At 41.8% G+C, this 24525-nt stretch overlaps 1 protein-coding gene across 1 annotated transcript in view; it reads right to left on the bottom strand.

Annotated features, from left to right (window-relative positions):
* Window positions 1–24525, bottom strand: part of PTPRQ (protein tyrosine phosphatase receptor type Q) — an 855789-nt gene that overhangs the window by 617798 nt on the left and 213466 nt on the right. The window contains exons 18-21 of the mRNA XM_075342420.1: window positions 11495–11655; window positions 10564–10675; window positions 5932–6158; window positions 1103–1172 (exon numbers count right to left, since the gene is read on the bottom strand). Of these exons, the coding sequence (XP_075198535.1) occupies window positions 1103–1172; window positions 5932–6158; window positions 10564–10675; window positions 11495–11655 (570 nt within the window). The remainder of the gene's footprint in view (window positions 1–1102; window positions 1173–5931; window positions 6159–10563; window positions 10676–11494; window positions 11656–24525) is intronic.

Raw genomic sequence — 24525 nt, 5'->3', positions numbered from 1 at the left:
TATCACAGAGTCTATGCACAGGGGCTGCCATAAAGGAGTGAGTAACTGTCATTACACACACAGCAAATCCAGCATGGCAGCCCCCAGTGCCTCCAGTAAAATTTGAATGAAATAAAAACTAATTAAGCAGTGATTTTATTTTTGTATTAAAAATAATTGATATCATAACCACTATTTTTAATACAAAAATAAAAAACCGCGACACCTTCCCTTTAAGAACTAAGCCTGGACCAATGATCCTCAAAGTTTCTTGCTTTTATCAAAGAAATCTTACAGCTATTAGAGGGAATCTGTCAGGTGATTTTGTAGTACAATAATAATGTTATCTTTAAATAGTGCTTAAGGAGACCTTTCAGGACTAGTAAGTTTTATTGGTCTACCTAATCCAGTTATCCTGCTGTAAGCGCACTAGAATTTAGTGTCATATGCATGCTAGTCAAATGAATGTAAATACAATGTGTATATCCACTGCTCCCTCCTCCCACCTCTCAGTACATTCACTATCACTGCTGAGAGGTGGGAGGGAGCATGGGTGGGGGCAGCAGTGCAAATTCGGTTCAGATTTATTTTTACTGAGGGAGTAGTGCATAAGCAGTTTATATTTACATATGCTTGACTAGTTACTTTGTCACTCTGAATTCTATGGAGTTTACAACAAGATATCAGGATAATATAGAGCAATAAAACTTAATGAACCTTAAAGGTCTCTTTAAGCCCTATTTAAAGCTAACATTAGGATTGTACTAGAAAATCACCTGACAGATTCCCTTTAAGACATGTTGTTTAAAGTTTGAGAATGCGAAACATGGATGGTAATGATTATTTGGAAACTTTGCAGAGTAGTGTTTATCGATCACTTTTAGGAACATTCAGTAAGTAGTGTATAGGGTTCTGAAACTCATAACTCACACTTTTTTTTCAGTCAGGACCTTTTTTATCCCCTTACTATTTCCTTACTATATATTTCACATAGCAAAATAGCTTGCAATCCTATAAAAATTTTAGAAAACAACAGTTTTTGCTTTCTGTATAAAAATACATCTGAGAGTAGAAGACCACGTATATGTGATTTATTTTTAATATACTGAGACTATAATCTTACCGCTTTCTGCAGTATTAAAAAGAAAGGAAGTGCTGTACGATCCGATGCCAGCGCTGTTTTCTGCAGCCACCTAGAAGTAATCAGACGGTGTGCATCATATTAGCTTTGTAAATTTCACAGTTTAGTTCAATAATGTAATGGGAAAAAAATGATCTAAATGAATAATAGTAATAATCTAAAAAAAAAAAATCTAAATTTCTTTTCAGTTTCAAGATGGACATTATTATACTGTAGTACCATCATCAGTTCCTAATGGTTTTACTACAAGAATAGAACTTTAATGAAACTGGTGCATTTTATTATGTGTTATCAGGGAACTTCTTTTTTTTGGTTTGGATGCCAACTGAAAATTGGCTGTTTTCAGGATGTGATGTGAGATCTTCAGCAATTAAATGTAATCCGAGGGGATATCCCACAGAAATACATATTTCTCTTGCAGCACTACCACAGGAGAACTGAAGTATTAAATGGTAGCCATTGTAACCAAAGTCTGTGGAATCTTCAAGCAAGTCAGGTCAGTTAGAACTAGACTGAGAGCTAAGTTTTCTAACCTATCTCGGCTCTGGTTAATTGATGGAGGTTATGAATTAAGGGCTTCTTTCTTTGAACTCAATTCACTAACAGGGTATTTCAGAATATGTGATAGGTGAGTGAGCTCAATCAGAATGACAGACCACCCAACAGTAATGTAAGTCAAAGGGGTCTGCTGTTGGTGGCCATCATACTACCGATCATTGAGATCATGTTGTACCTTCCGTTATAAACAAATGTAAACCAAGCCTGATATAGTGCACATATGTCTCATATACCATAGTGTGCATATGTTTGAGCGCTGTGTGAGGCTTGGTCTACATCTGTTTCTATTATAATCTCTCCGATATATAGTATGGTGGGCTACCTCTGGCATGCAACTGACATCGCTTTTCCTTCTGTAGAGTTTAAATTCGGCGATTTCATCATGTGACATCTTATATGACCTGCAACTCATCACGTTATCTACCAAGTTTTCAAATTGGTGTCCTTAAAACCAGCTTCATATATGAATCCATAAAGTTACAGTATTCCCTGATGAAACCTATACTAGAGGGGAAACGAGCAGGGAAATTTCAAAAGTAGCGATGGATCATCAATAATTCCAGTAGTATTTTATAAGCTTTCTAGTATGTTAATATTTTTTCTGCTATATTATAATTTTTCTGTTATCCTTCTTAGGGTTATTACTATATTTTCCAATTATCTTTGTGCAGCGTCCTATTTATATTAGTCCATGTTACTAATAGGGACTGTTTAGAGCTATGTAACTATGTAACCTCAGCAGCTAGGTAGGGTCCACATTAGCGAACCATAAAGTTATAGAATATTTTCTTATATTTATCCTGCCTTCCATTATGAAATTTATGTAATCTATATACTGTGTCCCTAACTAGTATATAAAGTGTAATTATTGACTTTTTTTATTTTTCAATTATATAGCCAGTACTGTCATGATGAATCACGGTTGTGGTTTTAACCCCTTCAGCCCCGGGGCACTTTCCATTTTTGTTTTTTGCTCCCCTTCTTCCGAGAGCCGTAACTTTTTTATTTTTCCGTCAATCTTGCCATATGAGGGCTTGTTTTTTGCAGGACAAGTTGTACTTTTAAATGAAACCATAAGTTTTACCATATGGTGTACTGGAAAGCAGCAAAAAAATTCCAAGTGTGGAAAAATTGAAAAAAAAGTGTGATGGCACAATAGTTTTTGGGATCTTTTATTCACCGTGTTCACTATATGGTAAAACTGATGAGTGGGTATAATGCCTGAGGTCAGTGCAAGTTTGTAGACACCAAACATGTATAGGTTTACTTGTATCTAAGGGGTTAAAAAAAATTCACAAGCTTGTCCAATAAAAGTGGCGTACGTTTTGCGCCATTTTCCAAAACCCGTAGAGTTCTCATTTTTTGGGATATATGGCTCAGTGATGGCTTATTTTTTGCGTATCGAGCTGATGTTTCTAATGGTAGCATTTTTGCGCAGATGCTACATTTTGATCGCCTGTTATTGCATTTTGCGTAAAACTTGCGGCGACCAAAAAATGTAATTTTGGCGTTTGGAATTTTTTTGTCACTACGCCGTTTACCAATCAGATTAATTGATTTTATATTTTGATAGATCGGGCATTTCTGAACGCGGCGATACCAAATATGTGTATATTTACTTTTTTTTTAACTCTTTAATTTTCAATGGGGGGAAAGGGGGGTGATTTGAACTTTTAGGTTTTTTGTTTTTTTTTTTATTTTTTAAACTTTTTTTTTACTTTTTTTATTTTATTTTACTAATCCCCCTAGGGGGCTATAGCGATCAGCAATCCGATCGCTGATCGCTATCTGCTGATCACAGCTATACCACTGTAAACAGCAGAAATAGTCACTAACTTTTTTCCTCTGCTCCGTGCCGAGGAAAAAGGAAAGTGAAACTTCATAGCAGCAGGCGTCATCACATGACCCTGTGCTACGATGGCAACCACCGAACGTCACGTGATCACTCACGTGACTTCCGATGGGGGCGGCGGTAAGTAGAAAACATGGCCGCGCGCATATAGATCTCGCTGCCAGACTTTGGCAGCGAGATCTAAGGGGTTAATGTTCCGGGTGGAATGCGATTCCACTCGGAACATGTAGGCACACATGTCAGCTGTTGAAAACAGCTGATATGTGTGCCGATCCACGCCACCTGCCCGCGGCAGGGGGCGGGGCTTACCGGGACACGATCCATGACGGAAAGATCCGTCCATGGTCGTGAAGGGGTTAATATTATCTAATAAAATGATAGTGTTTAGCATTTTTTTCTTCTTTAGTTGTTTTGTTTTTGTTTCAATATGTCAAAAGTAATGATCCACATGAAGAGAAAAATCCACTGGGAATCCATGGTGGCAATAAAACTTTACTTTTAATAATTATTTTTAAAAACTTTTCATCACACCGGCATTGTAAATATCAACTTCATAGATGGTTACATGTGAAAACAACGTGTTTCGGCAGCGATGCCTTCTTCTAGTAAGACCAGAAGAATTTTCCCAGGAAATTCAAATGTAATATCCCTTATTATCCCTCTACAGACTCCAGAGCATCGTAGATATAAGAAAAATTAAAAAAAATCCTTATACTAACTTTACCGATTACCTCTCTGACCATCTGCTATTCACAATCATTCGTACAGTCCTCGCTGTATTTTCATATCACTACCACTCACACTGAAATTCCCGGGCCTCTCATGTTGGGCTGGGACTTCCGGCTTTCATGAAGCCAGAGATTGTTTGACATATGCACACACAAGGTCATGGTGCACTCTGTGATCTTTCACACGCTAGCAGGGAACACTTGCAAGCCGGAGTTCAGTGCAAGCGGTGGCGATCTGAAGATGCAGTAAGGACTGTACAGGTGACGGTGAGGAACGGAGGTGCCAGAGAGGTGAGTTGGGTACGCAGATGTTCTTTATTTTTTTCCACATTCTGATGGCCTGTCATGGTTCAGAAACAATGAATCCTTGCAGAAGCCAATAACAAAAAATCCATACTTTGGCAAATGTAGATTTTGGGTAAATTTGAGTAGAATTTAATTCTGCTTGAATCTCTACCTGGCACCCCTTTATTAGAAACCAAGAAAAGGGCGTAGCATATCAGCCAATCAAAACAATGCTACATGGAAAAATGTTTCTTTACATAGAGTATGTTAGTGGCTACCTATAGTTAATAAAATTAAAGTTATCTATACATTTAAACAGGAGATAAAAAAAACCCAGTTCTGATGGTCAGCGGGAATTTCACTAGGCATAAATCTAACAATCTAGAAGTCATCACCATTCATGTAAATAGGTGATAACTTTTTCTTGCCAGAATACCTACATAAGGATGTAGCCAAAAGCTCACTTAGCTTTATAGGGGCTTATTAGTATATGTAATATTTATTAGTATATTAAGATTTAGTATCATTGTGAGAGTTTCCAAATATGTAATTCTGCCTTTGCGTGTTGTATATCTGTCATAAAAAACTGTGTTTTTTCTCCATACTCTGTCTATTTTAGTATTCAAGCTACCGCTTTTATTTATTTATTATATTCTTGATCATAAGGAATCAGAACAAGGGTCTCTTCACCATATACTATGCCACCGGTTATGAGTTGTGTCTAATATTGGTAGTTCAGCCTTCCTCAAGTGATTAATCTGTACTTTTACAAGGCTGGAATATGATGTATTACTGCCGAGTAGTCCTGTTTTGTTAACAAAGACTTCTATTTCAAGATTTCCATGCAAACCTGTAGTGGATATGGCCCTAATTTCAATGGACATTTGCTTAGAAAGTGATGATATTTCCATTAATGGAAACGTATGAGCAGTGCATTACAATATACAGCTTGTGTGAATTTATCACATGTACAGGACCTCGGGTAGAAATACAGTCAGGTGACAAATCGAAGATATAGAACCTTTCTCTAACACAATACGGAAAGAGGATTTACCTTAAAGTTAAAGTCCAAGGCATTGGTCATGTACACCTTGGCATTATAGATTTCATAATAACGTATATTTACCATGTAGTATATCCTTTATTTACAAATAAGGAAGCGCTTTGGTCCTTGGCTTGCCATTGTTGGCTGATATCAATTGTACACAAGATCTTATTGCTAAGCACATCTTATCCTCATACTAAGAATAATTCAAGTTATCGGATAGTAGCAAGTGGCATAAATTCATTATTTTTGCTTATACTTGACTAATGTATTCCATATATTACTTGCAATATTAGTATTTTATGCATTTGGTAGCTTGCAGGAATGATCAGGATGGTAGTACCTTTATTTCATAAGTCGTTCCAGGAGTCAGACTAGTCAATAAAACTTCTAGACTGTCAGGCGTGGTTGCTACTTGAGTGTAAGATGACTGCATCCATGGACAAACCTCTCTGTAAATGACGTAGTATGCTATAATCTTCCCATTTGTATTCCGTGGAATAGACCAAGATAGGAGGATTCCTGCAGAGCCCACTCGTTCTCCGGCTAAGTTATCAGGAGGTCCTGGAACTAAAAAGACAAGGCACAAGTTACCATAATGACGTGAAAACATGACGGACTACCCATTCTCTCCGTTATAAAGGGAAGGCAGTCTTTGTAAGACAGATTAGCTGTTAACATCACTCTCTTCTCCCTAGTACAGACTTACAGAAGATGATTAAATACAGGAATCGGAGAAACATTCTTTAACAGGAATGTCAGAAATGCAATGTTGTAAAACTATGCAGAATAGTTTCACAATGGTGCCAGATTGGTTCTGATAATAATAAGTTAAAATAAGGAAAATACTTTAATGACATTGGTGCATGTAATCGCGTGTAATCGGTTTTCTCAACCACTTTTTGGCACACACCTGCCCACGTGATAAACACAGGGCAGAATAGCGCTGGACATTCTTATAAACAATCTTCTATCTTTTGGCAAATAGCTTATTTTTAACTTCCACAAAAAGTAGCAATTTGCATTTTGATAACGTGCTAATATAAAGGCTTAGTAAATCCTTCTGGACTGACTCATATCACTGTAACCTTGTACCCCTGCATATGAATAATATACGCACAATAGCAGGTTCTGTTAATTGCATATTATAGTTAAATAGGAAAAGGAAAGACTTAGGGGTACTTCTCACATAGCAAGATCGCTAGCGAGATCGCTGCTGAGTCACGGTTTTTGTGACGCACCAGTGACCTCATTAGCGATCTCGCTGTGTGTGACACTGAGCAGCGATATGGCCCCTGCTGTGAGATCGCTGCTCATTACACACTGCTCTGGTTTTTTTTTTTGGACATTGCTCTCCCGCTGTGAAGCACACATCGCTGTGTTTGACAGTGAGAGAGCAACGATCTGAATGTGCAGGGAGCAGGGAGCCGGCTTCTGGCAGCCTGCGGTAAGCTGTAACCAAGGTAAATATCGGGTAACAAAGCGAAGCCCTTTGCTTGGTTACCCGATATTGACCTTGGTTACTAGCGGATGCCGCTCTCACGCTGCCAGTGCTGGCTCCCTGCTCCCTGCACACGTAGCCGGAGTACACATCGGGTAAGTAAGCAAAGCGGTTTGCTTATTAGCCAGATGTGTACTCTGGCTAGGAGTGCAGGGAGCCAGCGCTAAGCGATGTGCGCTGGTAACCAAGGTAAATATCGGGTAACCAAGTGAAGTGCTTTGCTTGGTTACCCGATATTTACCTTAGTTACCAAGCGCAGCATCGCTTCCACGCGTCGCTGGTGGCTGGGGGCTGGTCGCTGGTGAAATCTGCCTGATTGACAGCTCACCAGCGACCATGTAGCGACGCATTAGCGATCCTGACCAGGGCAGCTCGTTGGTGGGATCGCTGGAGCGTCACTAAAGTGTGACGGTACGCTTAGCAAAGCAATATGTATGTTTTTTCCCCCATGTTTATTTCTTTTTGCTAGCGCAAGACAATTTTATACATATAATTCTGTCAATTTTCATATGTTTTTCCAGTAATTTTTCAGGGATCAAGATGCTTTTATGGGCCCAAAGATAATATGTTGCCTTTTTGGCTGATGTACTAATTGTATAACTTACGCTTGGTGTGAATCAATACACACAACCCGGTCTGTTGGCCATGACAGTAATCTGTGGCTGTAGAATGGAAGTCATGAGAACAACCTCTTATTTTATGTCATCCATGGCTCCTCTTTTGATTAGCCAGCCTGTCACGATGTCACATATCCATCATACCGCAACTATAAATTCGTGCCAGGCTGGCTAATCAAAAGAAGAGCCACAGATGCCATCAGGTAAGTGGCTGTTCTCACTGCTCACGTCCAGCAGACTGAGATTACTGTTCTGGCCAATGGACTGGAATAAACAAATCCGTTTGCACCAACTCTAGAATGGGCATCAATTTATTAAAAAAACTCAAATGAGACTTAAATCTGTAGCTAAATGCACGTGAAAATTTGTGGCAGGTTTTGCTGCAGGAATACTTTGGACTTGCCATAGCTATCACACTAGTAAGGGTGATATCCAGGGGTGGACTGGACATACCATTGGTGTAATCTGGGCAGCTGCACATAGGCCCAAGAGGTCAGAGGGCCCACGTCTACCTGCAAAACAGGTGGAATTGTCCATTGCGATGAACTGTTGTACTGTTGGGCCCATATATTGTTCTTGAACAGGGGCTTGCTCCTGTTTGTGTCCAGTCCTGGTAAAATCCACAGTGGAAATGTACAGTTTGACATTGCAGACTCTCGTCTGGATTTCACATCCGCAGCACAGGTTAATTTAGGCTGTGTGCGTGCAACATGTGGAAAAGATTTTGTAGCATTGCTTCCGCAATGCCTACTACTGTAATACTCAGGGAATTTTCCAAATTCCAGACAAAAAAATTAAGTATGTTGTGCGTATATCCTTTGGGTATGTTTCCATGGGTCATATCCGCTATGGAAATCCATGGCAGCAAAAATACACAAAACAAAAAACCTATGGATATTGTTGCAGAAATGCTTCATATTCTTTGCCCATTTCAGCCAACATTGCAATAATTGTAATCCGTGATAACACTGACATGCTATAGATTCCAAATCTGTACCTTAAAAAAGGCTGTGGATAGTCTAAGCAGCATAGCCAAGAGATTTTGATGCTGATACTGGAATATGCAGTGGAAAATCTGATGCATATTCAGCTTGTGGGAATATTTTCTTAACATATCAAATGAATGTAGTTAGAATCGCTTGTGTGAACCCAGTTTTACAGTCTACCATTGGCCTTTAACAAAACCCATGCACATGACCATTGGGACTGTAGTGCTTGTGGGAATATTTTCTTAACATATCAAATGAATGTAGTTAGAATCGCTTGTGTGAACCCAGTTTTACAGTCTACCATTGGCCTTTAACAAAACCCATGCACATGACCATTGGGACTGTAGTGCCAAGGATTTTTTTTTACACTATCATGCTCTGTAATATGGAGATATTTTGTACTAGACGTATATGGAGGCCATTAATAGCAGTACACAGCACTGGTGACTCTCCAAAAGAGGCACACTATGGGCCTGCAGAAAGGATCCATACATACAACTTACCTATATGCATGGGGCATTAGGTACATTTTGCTTTACCGATATATCAAGTAAACATTCTAAAACAGTATTATATATTACATTACATAATTTATAAGCTGTAAAAATTAATTGTCCAAAATATTGTAAGTTGATCTAAATTCCCTTATCTGCTGTACTACTGATCAAAAAAAATTACAAACTAACTTTATAGATTTTTTTATACTTTATCTTCAAATCATTTTACTCTGATCTATCACTTTTATTCTCTGTTTATTCTCTGTTTAGTACATGAAAGTATATGAGTTGTTAATGAGGTTTTCCCACAAAGTTAATTGTAATCAATAGATCTTGGAATAATAATTATTTGCACAATTGGATGTGTTTAAAAAAAAATGTTCCTGTGCTGAGATAATCTTATATATGTGTCCCTACTATGTACTGTGTAATGGCCGTGTCTGACCGTACAGGGACATGGTCTGATCATACCACAACTACTGGGTAGGGGAAAACACAAAAGAGTATAAAGACATTAAAGCACAAAATCATCAATCAATCAATCAACAAAGAAAAAATAATTTGCGATGCCATGCTGTAATGTTTGTATGCCTTATTACTGCCTCCCCTGCCCACGAGCTGTGGTATGATCAGACCACGTCCCTGTATGGTCAGACATGGCCATTACACAGTACATAGCAGGGACACATACAGCATATCAGATTATCTCAGCACGGAAACAGTTTTTTAAGCACATTATTCCAGGATATAACGATTAAAATAAACTTTATTTGTTGGAAAATCCCTTTAAGTAAATGAAGGCATGTGAGTTAAACATATTTGAGAATAGTGTACAAATAAAGGGCATAGGTGAATATAATTGAATTACAGTAGGAGTTGTCAAAATTCAGCATGGTTTCACACATATTGTTTTGCAGTTTTTGTTTTTTTGTAAAAAATGTTACTTTTTGGGGGCGCTAACCAGAAGTATACTCAGAGTAAATTAAATATAATAAACAAAGTTTTTCTTCTGACTCCTGGGTCTACTTTTGGAAATAAAAAACGGCATTCAAAAGTTGTGTATGGGAAACATCCTTACAGATGTTTTCCGTAACATATATAATCCAGATCATTTGATGACAGTGAGTATATTGAGTAATACATGAAAAATACTTTGAACAATATCCCAGATTGTCGGGGAGTATTAAACAACTAGTTGGACTCTGGACATATACAAAGACGTGAAATGAGCAAGCCTAGATTTTTCGATAGAGCAAGATCAGTATGTTAGATGTAGTTCTATCAATAATTCAATTTGTGTTTATATTCAAAGGCGTGAAAAAGTCAAGATCCCACCCAACAGTACAAGACAGAGAAATAAAGTAAACTTACTGGTTTCGTTAGTCATCACCAACTTGCTGTCCGGGGAACTGAAGGCTGAAGATGACACTGAAGAAACAGCTACACTGTACGTGGTACCAGGAGCAATGCTGAAGACTTCTGCCTAAAATGCCAAACAGACGTTCAGTAAGTGAAATATGAAGTGTAGCGAGCAGGAAAGCGCCAGACAATTCTGGAAGTGCCGGCATCACATAATCCCCGAGAAGCAGAAGGCTTGATAGATGATGGTGTAGGTAACACAACTCAACAGTAAATATTTCCATGTAATGCGAAAGTTTCAATCCAAGAATGAACTGAAAAACTTCACTTGACAGTGAAGGTTAACGTTCCTTCCCTGGCTAGCTTTTTATGTTTGCTTCCAATAAAAAAAAGGAAAACTACAACAAAATAATAAAAAAAAATGTATCAACAGAAGCAGATCACATAAACCAGCCTACCTGTACAGGTGTAGCTCTCCACAGAAGCAGCACGGAAGCAATAAAAAAGGTAATCATTATTTTACTCTCCGGAAAGTAGAATTGTTCCTATGTCTTTTTGGTGGTAACAGGGAAATGTTGCCTGCATTAATGATTTAAGGCAAGGTCTGCCTGCACAGTGCACAATTAATGAGTCTGTATTACTCAATAGCACTCCCCTTTCTTTGTTAAACTATTCATGAACTCCTGGGTGACTGACTGGAGTTTCATGATGGACTTAAAAAAAAAAATATATTAATTGTTGTTAGGGTAACAGCCTCCTCATGTTGAAATTTGCGCTCACAGATTTAGCATAGATCATTTGAAAGCATCCTATACTAAAAAAAAAGTAGTAAAAGGGATACAAAAAGCTAGTTTTACGGTTGGTCAGCTTTGCAAAGAATATTCCAATGAGCTCGGAGTATGAACAAAAGTTGCCCATCCACGTACCATAATGAAAAACATACCTGATACTCCCCACTTCCAAGATCTCTGACAGTAACAAAGCCATGCTGAGGAAAGAGATCCACTTGATATCTTTCCACCCGTCCACGAGGTTGCCTCCAGGATAGTGAAAAGGAGTGTGTTGAAATATTGAAAGCAGTAAGGGTTGTAGGGGCTTCAGGTTCTAGATGGAAAGAGGAAGAAAACAGGGAAATAAAACTGTATACACGTACCAATGTATACACATAGCAGAGCTGATGATTTGTGCATAGTGATAACGCGTTAGTTTTAGTAATGAGCGAATACTAACTATTCGGGTTCGGATTATCTGTAATGAATCCCAAAGTACTATCCTAGTATTTATCATGAATAATGAACCTAATGCAAGTCAATGCGGAACCCGAGCATTTTTCTTGAAGATTACCCAGAAAAATGCTTGGTTCTCCATTGACTTGCATTAGTTTGGTTATTCGTGACGAATAACAGAATAGTACTTTGGGATTCGCTACTTATAATTCAAAAAAGACTAGCTAGTATCCACTCATCACTAATTACTTTCTATCGCCGTCCTGTTTAAAACCATATTACAATATCTTGATAAATTATCCTAACTGACAAATTAAAGACTACTACGGTTCTGACACTACTAGAAATTTTGTTGTAATGTTGTTCTTAATTTTGAGAAGAATTGAACTATATCAAGTTATTTTATGGGTACAGTTGCCTCCTAATGACTGGCATGAGCTATATCATTCACAATGACACTTTAGATCGGTGCTTGTAACTGAACGACTGTGATAAGTATCACAAAGACCAAAAAGTATTTATTTAAAGTCAAAATCTAAACCTAGAGATGAGCAAGCCCAAACTGTAAAGTTCGGAATTCGTATTAAACACATTGAAAAAAATCCGTGCCCAAGTTCTGAGTTTGGGTGCTGTTATACATGCTAACCACTTGATCAGGCATCGGTGTGCTCAAGTATGCTCAGTGCCTGGCACAGTGCAATCTGCTTACAGTCTCTAAATGGCTCTCACGCAGGAAAGAGGGCTTGGGGGGGTAAAAAGGACGTTTTCGAATGTAGTGTGTCCAAAAGAAGAGAAGAAACCCCACCCACCCTCCCCTGGAAATGCTAGGTTTATGGCTGGCGTTATGTAGAGCCAAGCTGCCCAATCACTGACTTCCATTGGGGTTCAGGTCAAGTCCAGGTCCAGAGCAGAACTTTAGATAAAGTCTGGCTGAACCAGATGAACCCGTTTGGTGGGTTGTGAAGAAAGACACTATTGGACCAGCTGGCATTTAGTAAAAGAAAGCAAGAACTAAATTGTCCATCAAAGTTCTAACTATATAATAACAACTAATAATTAGTAGTCAGCTTGACATCAAATTAGTTATCTCTCCTCTTATCTGTGGATTTTAAGGACTGACACTATAACAGATGGAAACCTGTCGGAATATTGTCTTGAATGGTAAGCAGGGGGATGTAGTGTATTGAATTACAATGAAATACTAATACAGAAGCTCCCATGGTCGCTTCCATTTGTTATATGCTTATCTCTACAGTTTGTGTAGGAAGAGATACATGTATAGAGAAAGCAATAGCTGTGCCCTATTATTACTGACTAGCTGAATGGACAAACTAGCGTACAGGCAGTGTATGGAATTAAAACATGGTTCCCTTGCCCATGTTTCTAAGATCTGCGCTTCGGCTCCATGTGTTAACCTATACGTCAATGTAATTTATGAAATGTTGCAGAAAACATGAACTGTTGATCATTTGTAATAAAACATGTTTGAATGATTGTATTATACAGCAGATCACTAGGTAAAATGTATCCAAGATACCATATATGTATCTCATTGAAATGATTTTCAGCAAAATATGTAAACTATTAAAACTGAAATGAAAACATTTTTTAGCAGTTTGGTACAGTCTTCTAGCAGATTTAACAGTAGTTTACACAGAATCCATACCAGAGTACAGTTCCATGCACTTTTATACTATGGACCCATAGGTAACTTTGTAGGCTCCACAATCTCCCCTATGTCTCCTCAGGTGGTGATCCCTGTAATATGACTGGAAAATGCCACAATGAAAAACCTTAGTGTGTCAACAATAAACTTATAAAATCAAAGGTATGGGTCCAGAGCAGTCTATATGGGTCGTTTTATAGATATGTATAAACTCATATCCATTATATGGCAATGTGTATCGGCCCTAAGATTCACCATAAATTTCCATAGATCAACAGAAATAAAAAACAATATTGATAGGTTTTATAGGATTGTTGTTTTCTTAAAACAAAAAAGCTCTGGGTTGTAACATAGTAACATAGTAACATAGTTTCTAAGGCTGAAGGAAGACCTTATGTCCATCTAGTTCAGCCTATTCTTAGTGCCGCTTTTCTCCAGTGTTGAACCTGTGGAAGGCAAAAACCCACAGAGTAGAAGCCAGTTTTCTTCATAGGGAAAAAAATTATTTCCGACTCCTAAGCTGGGTCAACTATCTACCTGTAATATTATGCAATTTATAACCTTCTATACTTTTGCTATCAAGAAAAGCATCCATTCCTCTCTTAAATTCATTCAGTGAGTTGGCCATCACCACTTCCTCAGGAAGAGAGTTGTAGAGAGTAGAGATGAGCGAACCTTCAACGCACATATCTAAACACCATTGAATTCAATGGGAGGCAAAACCTATGTGTTAGTAAAGGCTAGAGGGCTGCAAAAGAAAGAAAATAAGGAATAATGCAGGAAAGTTATATTTACCGACCTTCCCCACGGCTGTTACACTGCTTCTGTGTCCGCTAATTAACCCTCATACATATTCACTGCTTTCCCTGCCCACCGGCAGTCCGGGTGTCTCTGAATGGTTAGTCAGACTGCACCCCCACCCTGTGTGACAGCGTTTGGGATTGGTTGGAATCATAAATGCTGTCTGCATCCCTAAACTCATTTTACCTGCAGCAGCGTGGCACTGCGATGGGTGCGGCCTGTGCGCCCTCGTACGCTAATCTCTTCCTAGGTTTTTGGGAGAGATTCATTTTTGGCGACGAGGGCGACCAGGCCGTATCCCATGTGCAGTGCTGGCTCAGGTACATTGACGACCTTTTGATTTTGTGGAGGGGTACGGCGGAGCAGCTGGACCTATTTATGGGTAGACTTGGCGTGAATTCCTTCAACATCAAGTTGACTTACAAGTATAACACCAAATGCATCGATTTTTTAGATGTCCTTATTGAGGTTGATGAGAACAATTTGATTCAAACGGATGTGTTTCGTAAGTCCACATCCGTGAATTCACTTATTCACGCCTCGTCTGCCCATCACATGTCTACCATTCGCGCTGTCCCTACCGGACAGTTCCTGAGGATGAGGAGGATCTGCTCCTCGGATGCCAAATTCGAGGAGCAAGCTGCCGACCTCATGTCGCGCTTCCGGGAAAGAGGTTACAGCAACCGCAGTATAAAGCGTGGGTACCTGAGGGCAAAACATACTTCTCGATCCCAGCTCCTTCTTTCTAGACAGAAAAATTCTTCTGATGAGCATAGTGTCAGATTCATTACCACCTACAATAGTGAATGGCACAATATGAGAGCCATTCTTAATCAACACTGGCCCATTCTTAAGACCGACCCATCCCTTAGGGAATCACTCTCTGATCATCCATTGATGACTGCAAGAAGATCATCAATTTTGAGGGATAAACTTGTCCGGAGCCATTATGTTCCTCCTACGTCTGGTTTTCTGGGCTCTACGTTACCTCGTGTTGGTTTCTTCCCATGTGGCCACTGCCTGGCCTGCCGCAATATGTCACGTAGCTTTGTGTTCTCATCCGCTAATGGGAAACGTGAATTCCAAATTAGAGACTACATTTCTTGTGGTACGTCCAACGTTGTATATTACGCGGTTTGCGGATGCTCACTTATTTACATCGGCCTAACATCTCGTGAGCTACGCATCCGCGTGAGAGAGCACGTGCGTGACATTGCGGCGGCCCGGACGGTGGATGATGTTGCCACCTTAAAAACATTGCCACGCCATTTTAAAATACACCATGGATGCGACCCTAAATCCTTAATGGTTCGGGGTATTGAAGTCGTCCACAGTGGCATTAGAGGTGGCAACATCAAGAAGAAATTAGCCCAACGTGAGACCAGATGGATGGTGACTCTTGGCACAGTCGCCCCATCCGGTCTCAACGAGGCTTTGAGTTTTGCCCCTTTTCTTTGAGGTCATCAGCTTAATGGGGATCCCCCCTCTTGTTTTTAGGGGTTTGATGTATCTATTTTATATACAATTTTTTAACTTTTGTTTTGATTCTTATTTCTATTATCTTTTTTTCCCCTATATCTTATGTGGCTCAGCTATGATTCCAGCTGTCATCCCCATTCCTTGGTCCAGAAATCTGATCGTTTTCTACACATCTTTACTTTCAAGCCACACACAGAACTCAGGATCCGGTGTTATGCTCCACGATTGTCCTCTATATATATATATGTTTTTACTGTGGTATATGACTGATATACATTGTTCATGAACATTTCGCAGTATATGAGGCTGTTGTGCTTGTCACTTCCGGGTCCTGGGCGCTTACTGATGTGCGCGTGCCTGCATCTTACCGCCGCCTCTGCTCTCCCCGGCTGTCTCTGGTCTGACCTTTGCGCATGCGCGGGAGCTATGGAGACGCGTCCCTGCTCCCGCGCATGCGCTGGGTCATGACGGCCAGTGGGAGGTGCCGGGCTGTGTGGTGCGATGTGCGCACGCGCCGTGATCGATCAGTGAGGTGTATCAGCTGGACATTGGGCTATTTATAGTAGCCCTGCTGTGCTTTCTAATCACTCCCTGATGAAGCGAACATAACATCCACGTGAAACGTACGTTGGAGTTTTATCTTGGGGGTTCACCCCTCTCGTCACCTCCGGACTTATCTGCATATCCATGTGCAGTACTTCATTTGTATAGAGCTGCAGGTTGGTGTTTTGTTAAGTACGCATGCATTGGTTTCCTATCCTTTAAATTGTTTAATCTATTGAACATTTGGTTCAGGTCGTACTCATATTATACAGGAACATGATGCATGTGTCTTGACATTACTGCCTGTTTATTCTGTTACTCTTTCTGGCATGATCCACATGGTTCTGATAAATTTTATATGCTGATTTCAGATACGCTATTGTATTATCTTACTCCCATGTGGCCTACTGGGTATTTGATTGTGTCAGAGCTTCATGGAAGTGCAGATCTCCGGGTTTTTTTGCCTATCTCATCTCTTGTCACCCCTTGTGCCTTATTTATCCTGGTCTTTTGACCTTGTATTTTCTATGTGTATGAATTTTTGTACAAATAAATTATGAATCTGAAGCATTTCTACTCTTTGTTCTCTGTTCTGATCATGCTATTGGAGTAGCTCTACAGTGGTGTGGCGATTTATATATGACCCACCTCACTGTATTTCTATGTACATGGACATTTTGAATTTTATCCCTAAAGCTGTGTAAAAATAAATACATTTTAAAAAAAACACATAGGGTCCCCCCATATTGTGATATCCAGCACAGATAAAGCAGACGACTACAAGCTTCAGCCTCCCACCATGTGATTATCTTAGCTGTGTATTAATATACGAGGGATCCCATGTGACTTTTATAAGTTATTTAAACACATATTTAAAAAAAAAATAAAAAAAAAATGGCATACTGTTCCCCCTACCCCCTCAATTTTGATACTCAGTCAAGATAAAGCCAACAACAGGGGGCTGGTATTCTCAAGCTGGGGAGGCTCATGGTTTTTGGGACCCCCAGCCTAAAAATAGCTTCGCACAGCCACCCAGAATTGTTGCAGATGGGACAATTCAAGGGCTTTTACTGGCTCATTCTGATTGCCCTGGTGAAATGGCAATTGAGGTAATATAAGGGGTTAGTGACAGCTGTGATTTGTCAGCTGCCATCAAGCCCTAGATTTGTAATGAGGAGCAGTCTGTGAGACCCTCCATTACAAATCCTGTATGTGAAAAGAAATAAAACACTGAAAAATCCTTAATTTGAAATAAAATATATACATACCCTCTTTCACCCCTTTATTCACCCCAAAAACACCCTTGCAAATTTGATATAATCTACACGACATCCCACAACGATCCCTACTTTGCTACATACTGAAGTCGCAGCACGCAGGCACATTAGAAAACGTGACCGCCTGCTACAGCGTCAGGCAGACACTGACTGAGACACAGCTTTGAGCGATGATGTCACTGAGTTTACCTGCGGTCACAGCGGGAGGTTCCCATGGTCCTCAACCTGTGACCGCAGGTAAGCTGACTTCAGGTAAACTCATTACACTCAGTGATCTCACCTCAGGTAAACTCATTTACTTCAATGACACCTGCATCTCCTGGCAGAAAATCACATTATTTTGCCAAGAGATGCATATTTGGTGTTGAAATTTATTCACCAAATTCCTGCATCAAATCTAGATCTTCTGGCAAAAAAATGCATCTAAATGAGATGCAGTTTTGATACTGTTTTTTGACAGGAGGTGCAGATTTGGTGCAGAAATTTGGTGTATAAATTCCAACACCAAATCTGCATCTTCTGGCCAAAAATCGCACAAAAACCACAGTTTTGACACCAGGACATGCAAATTTAGTACAAATATCTGGTGCAGACCTAAACTGTGGGGGGGTTTTTTACCACGAGATGCAGATTTGGTGGTGAAATTTATACACCAAATTCCTGCATCAAATCTGCATCTTCTAGCAAACAAAATGAATGATAACGCAATGCGGTTTTGATTCGTTTTTTTGCCATGAGATGCAGATTTGGTGCAGAAATGTTTGTAACCAAATACTTAATGTCCACACATTGCCTAATACAGTAATCCGTCATTGAGTTCAATGACTTCACCTGAGGAACCTCATGTGGATTACGTTGGACCTACAGGAGTGTTTTTGGGATTAATAAATTGATGAAAGAGGGTGTTTTGTTTTTTGTTTTAAAATAAAGGATATTTCTCTGTGTTTTGTGTTTATTTCTTTTGACTTACAAAATTATTAATGGGTGGTATCTCATAGACCCCTCCCTATTCGTAATCCAGGGGTGATGACAGCTGATAAATCACAGCTGTCATTCACCCCTTATATTACCCTGATTGCCACTGCTCAAGGTCAATCGGGATGAGCTGGGTAAAATAGCGGAATTGTCGCATCTAATTGATGCAACAGTTCTGGGCGGCAGCGGGCTATATTTAGGCTGGGGGGAGGCAGAAACTAGCTTGAGAATACCAGCTCACAGCTGTAGGCTTTATTTTGACTGAATATAAAAATTAGGGGGGAACGCACATATTTTATAAACAGAATGGGGTCCCTCATATTCTGATACACAGCCAAGATAACTAGCACATTTGAGGGCTGCAGCCTGTAGCCGTCAACTTTATCTGCTCTGGGTATCAATATACGGGGATTGCTCACCATTTTTTTAATTTATTTTTACACTTCACTAGGGCTGACAGGCAGCTATGCGAGGGCAACCAATCAAAGATGCCGTCATGCTAGCAGCCTGACTGCAGCCAATCATAGACACTGTCACAGAAGGTGGGTGGGAAAAGCAATGAATATGCATGAGGGATAATAAAGCAGACCCGGAAGTCGTGCTACACCCACTCGGAGACTAGTAAGTATGTCCTACTTTAACCATTTTGCTTTCTTTTTTTTGTTTTTTCTTTTTACAGGGATTTTCCTGGGCAATCACAGCCATGCCAATACTTAACATGCATGTGATGGGGGCGGAAGTGGATGATTTCTGCAATAGTGTAAATGCGAACCGCCAATTTTGAAAAAAGTGTTCAGGAATCTCAACCTGTATATGAATAGGCAAGGCTCGTGCCAAATTTGAGATTTGAGAGCCTTTTTCAAACAAGTTCACTCATCTCTAGTAGAATGATTCAATTGATGGTAGTAAAAGAGTCTTATTCACTATTATTATACTGTACTTTGTGTAGAAGGTGGGTGCTGATTTCCATTTTTAATGACAAGAGGTCCGAATGAGATCCAGCGAGTCACAAACTGAGACTAAGGCAGAAATCTCACAAAACCATATTTACTGGAAGGAATAGGGGAGAGGCTCAAACGGAAAATATGTTAACAATTATTCCCCAGTCACTGCTATACTTATCATACATAGACAGGCTATACGCCGTGGTCGGAGTGTTAACTCCAGAGATCCTTCCAATGTGTTTTAAGAACTGCAGGAACAAATTTACCTAAGGATAACACCTGGAAAAAACAGAGACTACCTAACGCTTTCAGCAAACAGGGTGTAAATTCAATGGGTGTAACAAGATCTCTGGAATTAACACACCGGCTTACAACTTACCACCATTACTAAACATCTCTACTGCAAGGGCAACCTACGAATGCATCAACTGCTTGGATACCCGGGTATCGTTAGTGGTACCATGTTACTGATGGTGTTTGACACAGGCCTGTGGTATTTCCCAGCTGCAGCCACTCCGGTAGTCTTCAGCTCCAAAACCCATGAGGAGGAATCAAGTTCTGCAGGACTCAAAGCACTGCTCAGGGTGTCACAAATGCTCTACTCAAAGCTCCTTCCTCCCAGGCAACTGTTCACTTCGTGGTTCAGGGTCCCGACTGCTTGGCCCAGTCAGCGTCTGCTCTCTGCAGCTTCAACCACCGTCCTCCATAAAGCTCTAAGCTCTTCACAAACTTGCCAGAAATCCTCCTGCTCTGTTTCCCACTCTTGTCTCCGGGAAGCTACTGTCCTCACTCACAAGCAAGCCCCCATCTTTGGCAGGGAGGAGTTTGCCAGGTCATGTAGCTGCCAAAGCTCTCTCCATACACATGGAGTCACAAACAGTCATGTCATCTGCAGAACTCTGCAGCCTGTTACATACCATTCCACTAGAGGTTGGCGTCCTCGACACACATCCCCACTCAAAGTGCTCTTGCGTATAGCGCTGCGGCGGTACTCCTGCTGTGGCCCGAGTCGACCTTCGATATCAGGCATGAATTCACCAGTGAGAACTCTAGGCTCTTCACTCACAACTGTGCCAGGAAAAGCCGACGTGACTGCTCCCTCCCGTGGTGTCACACTGGCAGGAAGATTGTCCCGTCAGGTTTTTGTCCCGGAGTGGCGTCCCTATGAAGAAGCACAGAGCATGCAGCATTTTCTTCACATGAGGGTACATTTACTACTGGGGAAGAGCAAGTTGGTATAAAGAGGGGCACCTCATCCTCAGGATTGGGAGCCGTGTTCTCAAAGTGACACCGCTGCAATATATTGCGGTGGAGGTTATGACATGGCCCTCCATTTCCCACAGGCTCTACTTCATACACGGAAGTCAGGACCCACCCTCTTTCTCACCACATACGGCGTCACCTCCCAGAAATCACTGTTTCCCCGAATGACGTTTGACCCTTACCAACACCCTATCCTTGGGCAAAATGGTTCAGTCTGCACTGGTCGTGTGTCTTGGTGAGCTACCTGATTAAGCCGGTCACCCACCATCTGATGTACCACCCACAACCGACGCTAGTGTTCCTGTGCCCATTTAGACTTGGTCCAAGGGGGATTGGAGGAGGGATTGGGCATCTCCAACTCCTCAATGTCTCAGCCAGGCCGGCCGAAAATCAGCATGTATGGGGAATAGCCAGTAGTGCTATGCACCCTGTTATTGTAAGCCACAGCAACTCAGGGAGGTACTCCGGCCAACGGGCCCGCTGCTCATCCTCCAACGTACTCAACATTTGCAACAGAGTGCGGTTAAAGCGCTCACAGGTGCCGTTACTCTGAGGGTGGTACGGTGTCGTCCTTGAATGCTTGATTCCATACAGCTGATATAGCTCCTTCATCAGAGTAATCCTGAAAGCATGCCCCCTGGTCTGAATGTATCCTTTGCGGACACCCAAACACCTGAATAAAATGTCAACACACAGCCCTAGCAGCAGACTTTGCTGTCTGGTCTCTGGTTGGTACCACCACGGCTAACTTGGTGAAGTGGTCAGTCATGACCAGACAATATGAACACTCTGATGTGGATTACCCTATCAGGACATAATCAATCATGAGCAGCTCCAGTGGGGCTGAGGTTCTGATGGTCTGCGTGGGAGCTCGCTGTTCAGGGCTTTTAGTCAGGCCACAAGGATGGCACCGCCGACACGCCTCGGTCACCATCTTCCCAAGGTCGGGCCAATACAGAACTCTTTGTAACCACTGGAGTGTTTTCTCACTCCCAAAATATGCTCCTTTTTCGTGCGCTTCGCAAGTGACCACTGGGCCCAGCGACACCGGAATTACCATCTGGTATCTGTGTTGCAACTCGGACTGCAGGTAAACCTTGCGGTATAGCAGCCCCTGTTCCCCGTTCAACTTATTCCACTGTCTCAACAGTTTCTCGCCTTTTGACAATCGGGCCCTCTCCTCTGACTATGTCCAGACCCTGTTTTGTACCCATGTGCGTACCATCTTGATATCAGGGCAACTGTCCTGGTCTTTTGCCCAGTCAGTGGGGGTCTTCCCAAACATACAAGGTATCCCTGATGCCAACCCACTTGAATGTACCACACTCTGGAAGATTGGTATCTGACCACAATCAGGGGTTTCAGTATCTTCGATGTCATCATTAGCCTTCCCCCTAGAGGCCTCCAGGGGAACCTGGGACAGCGCATGAGCATTCCCATTCTCCCGCACAGACCGGAACTTAATGCGGTAGTTAAACTTGGCCAGGCAGGCAACCCATCTCTGTTATAGTGCCCCCAGTTTTGCATTCTTTAAGTGGGCCAGGGGGTTATTGTCAGTCATCACCAACACTTCAGCCCCTGTCAAGTACTCGGCAAACTGCTCTGTCATTGTCCCCACTAATGCTAAAAACTCCAGGCAAAATGAGCTGTAGTTAATTGGGTTGTGCTGTGTGTCTCTCAAAGACCGGCTGTCATAGGCCAGCCATCTTGTACCTGAGCTAGGACTGCTCCCAACCGTGGAGGCTACCATCTATGTACAACATGAAAGGGGCATAAAACCGGGTGTACGCAAGCAGCGGGGCACTTGTCAGAGCAACTTTCACTCCCTCAAATGCTTTTTTCTGTTGGGGTCCTCACTGGATTGGGCGATTTTGCGGGCCCTGCACTGTTCTTCTGAAGAGCTCGTTCAGGGGACCTACCAGCTGAGAGAATTTAGGCACAAACCCAAAAAGACCCTGACCTTTTGCAGTCTGCAGGATGGAGGCCACTCCTGAACAGCCGCTATCTTGCTAGCTGCAGGCAATACCGCTTCTGGAGATACTACATGCCCAAGATACTTGATTTGGTACTGAAACAACTGGCACTTTTTTGGCTTTATTTTCAGGCCATGGCGGCTGAGCCGCCGGAGGACCTGATGCAGTTTCTCAAGGTGATCTTGAAATGAACTTCCAAACACCACTATGTCGTCAAGGTAGTTCAAGACTGACTAAAAATGCAAGTCGTCCAAGCAGTGTTACATCAGGCGCTAGATGGTCCCCAGGGCGTTGTTAAGCCCAAACAGCATCTTTTTGAACTCGTAGAGTCCCATGACAGTATGACGTCGTCTTGGCACGGTCTTTCTCAGCCACTGGTACCTACCAAAAGCCACTCACCAAATCCAATGTCGAGAAATACTTCGACGAACCCAACACCGAAAGAGATTCTTCTATGCAGGGCAGCAGGTACGCATCGCGCACCGTCTGGGCGTTCAGTTTTCGGTAGTCCACACAGAATCGAAGGGCTCCATCCTTCTTCCGTACCATTAACACTGGTGCTGCCCACGGATTCTGATTCTCAAGGATCACTTCAACGTCGAGCATGCTGGTCACCATCCCTTTCACTTCTGGATACAGCTTCGGGGGAATCTGACAGTACCACTCCCTGATCGGAGCGGTGTCTCCCGTAGGCATCTCATGTTCGATAGTATGAGAACAACCAAAGTGTTCTCCATGCCACGAAAAGGATTCCTGATACTCCCACAGGACTTTCAAAAGCTGATTCAGTTGGGAGGGGGTCAGCTTCTCCCAGTCCATGTTCATTTGGTCCATAATCACCTGGCCGCTCCAGTCTCTGGTGGGCTTCTCAGGCTGGGTCAAGTCGACTGCGTAAGTCCAGGAAGACCGTTGATATGGGCGCAACTCGAACTCCGTACTCTCTGGTGTCTTCTCTGCTGGTACAACTAGCTCAGCCAGTACAATTCCAGCTGGAATTGTAACAACCTCATCTAGTACATTGATACACCGGACTGGCACTCATCCATTCTTCACGACCACCAAAGCTCAAGCCACATGCGTCTTGGCAAATGAGGATCTGTCTGAAGCCGGTTCAAGTAGGTAGTACCTCTAGACCGTTCAGCCTCTGCCCCGCTCCCACTGGCCGCATCAGGAGTTGCTCCTGTCTCGGTGTCAGTGACACCGGGGTCAGCAGCGGTACCCTGACCAAGCCCACTTGTCCACACTTGTCAGGAGGTTGCAGCTCAGCACTAGAGTTGATTGAGTACCTAACTATTTGTTCCGAATAGAGTGTACAATGCAAGTCAATGGGGAAAAACTTGCAAAGTAACAAGTAACCCCAATGCAATACTATTCGTCCGAGTAGCAAATAGTGCAGCATTCGGATTAGTTTGCAAGTTTTCCCCAATGACTTGCATTACACATGCTATTCTGAATGAATACGCGAGTATTAGACAGTACTCATTATGAGTAGAGCTGATTGAATCCATCAAAATCCGGGACCGGTGGATCCCTGCCGGATTGAAAATGAAATCCGGATCCGCTCCGGATTCCGGTGCCCATATAAGTCTATGGGGATCAGAATCTGGAGATTAAAAATGTTTGTGGAAGATATAGGGGGTAGATGTGCGCGCGGTGTACTCACCCAAGGCTGTGTCATGGCAGCAAACTCCTTCCGGGTCACGGCTTTCCCTTCCGGAGCCAATAATTCAATATTCATTGTTTTGCCTGCCCACGGCGCATGTAATTGGTTGCAGCTAGACATGCCCCCACCCTGAGTGGCAGCGTGTCAGCTGACTGCAACCAATC

The sequence above is a fragment of the Anomaloglossus baeobatrachus genome, chromosome 4 (genome assembly GCF_048569485.1).
Source record: "Anomaloglossus baeobatrachus isolate aAnoBae1 chromosome 4, aAnoBae1.hap1, whole genome shotgun sequence".
Taxonomy (NCBI): domain Eukaryota; kingdom Metazoa; phylum Chordata; class Amphibia; order Anura; family Aromobatidae; genus Anomaloglossus; species Anomaloglossus baeobatrachus.
This window is presented reverse-complemented; position numbering and strand designations above follow the sequence as displayed.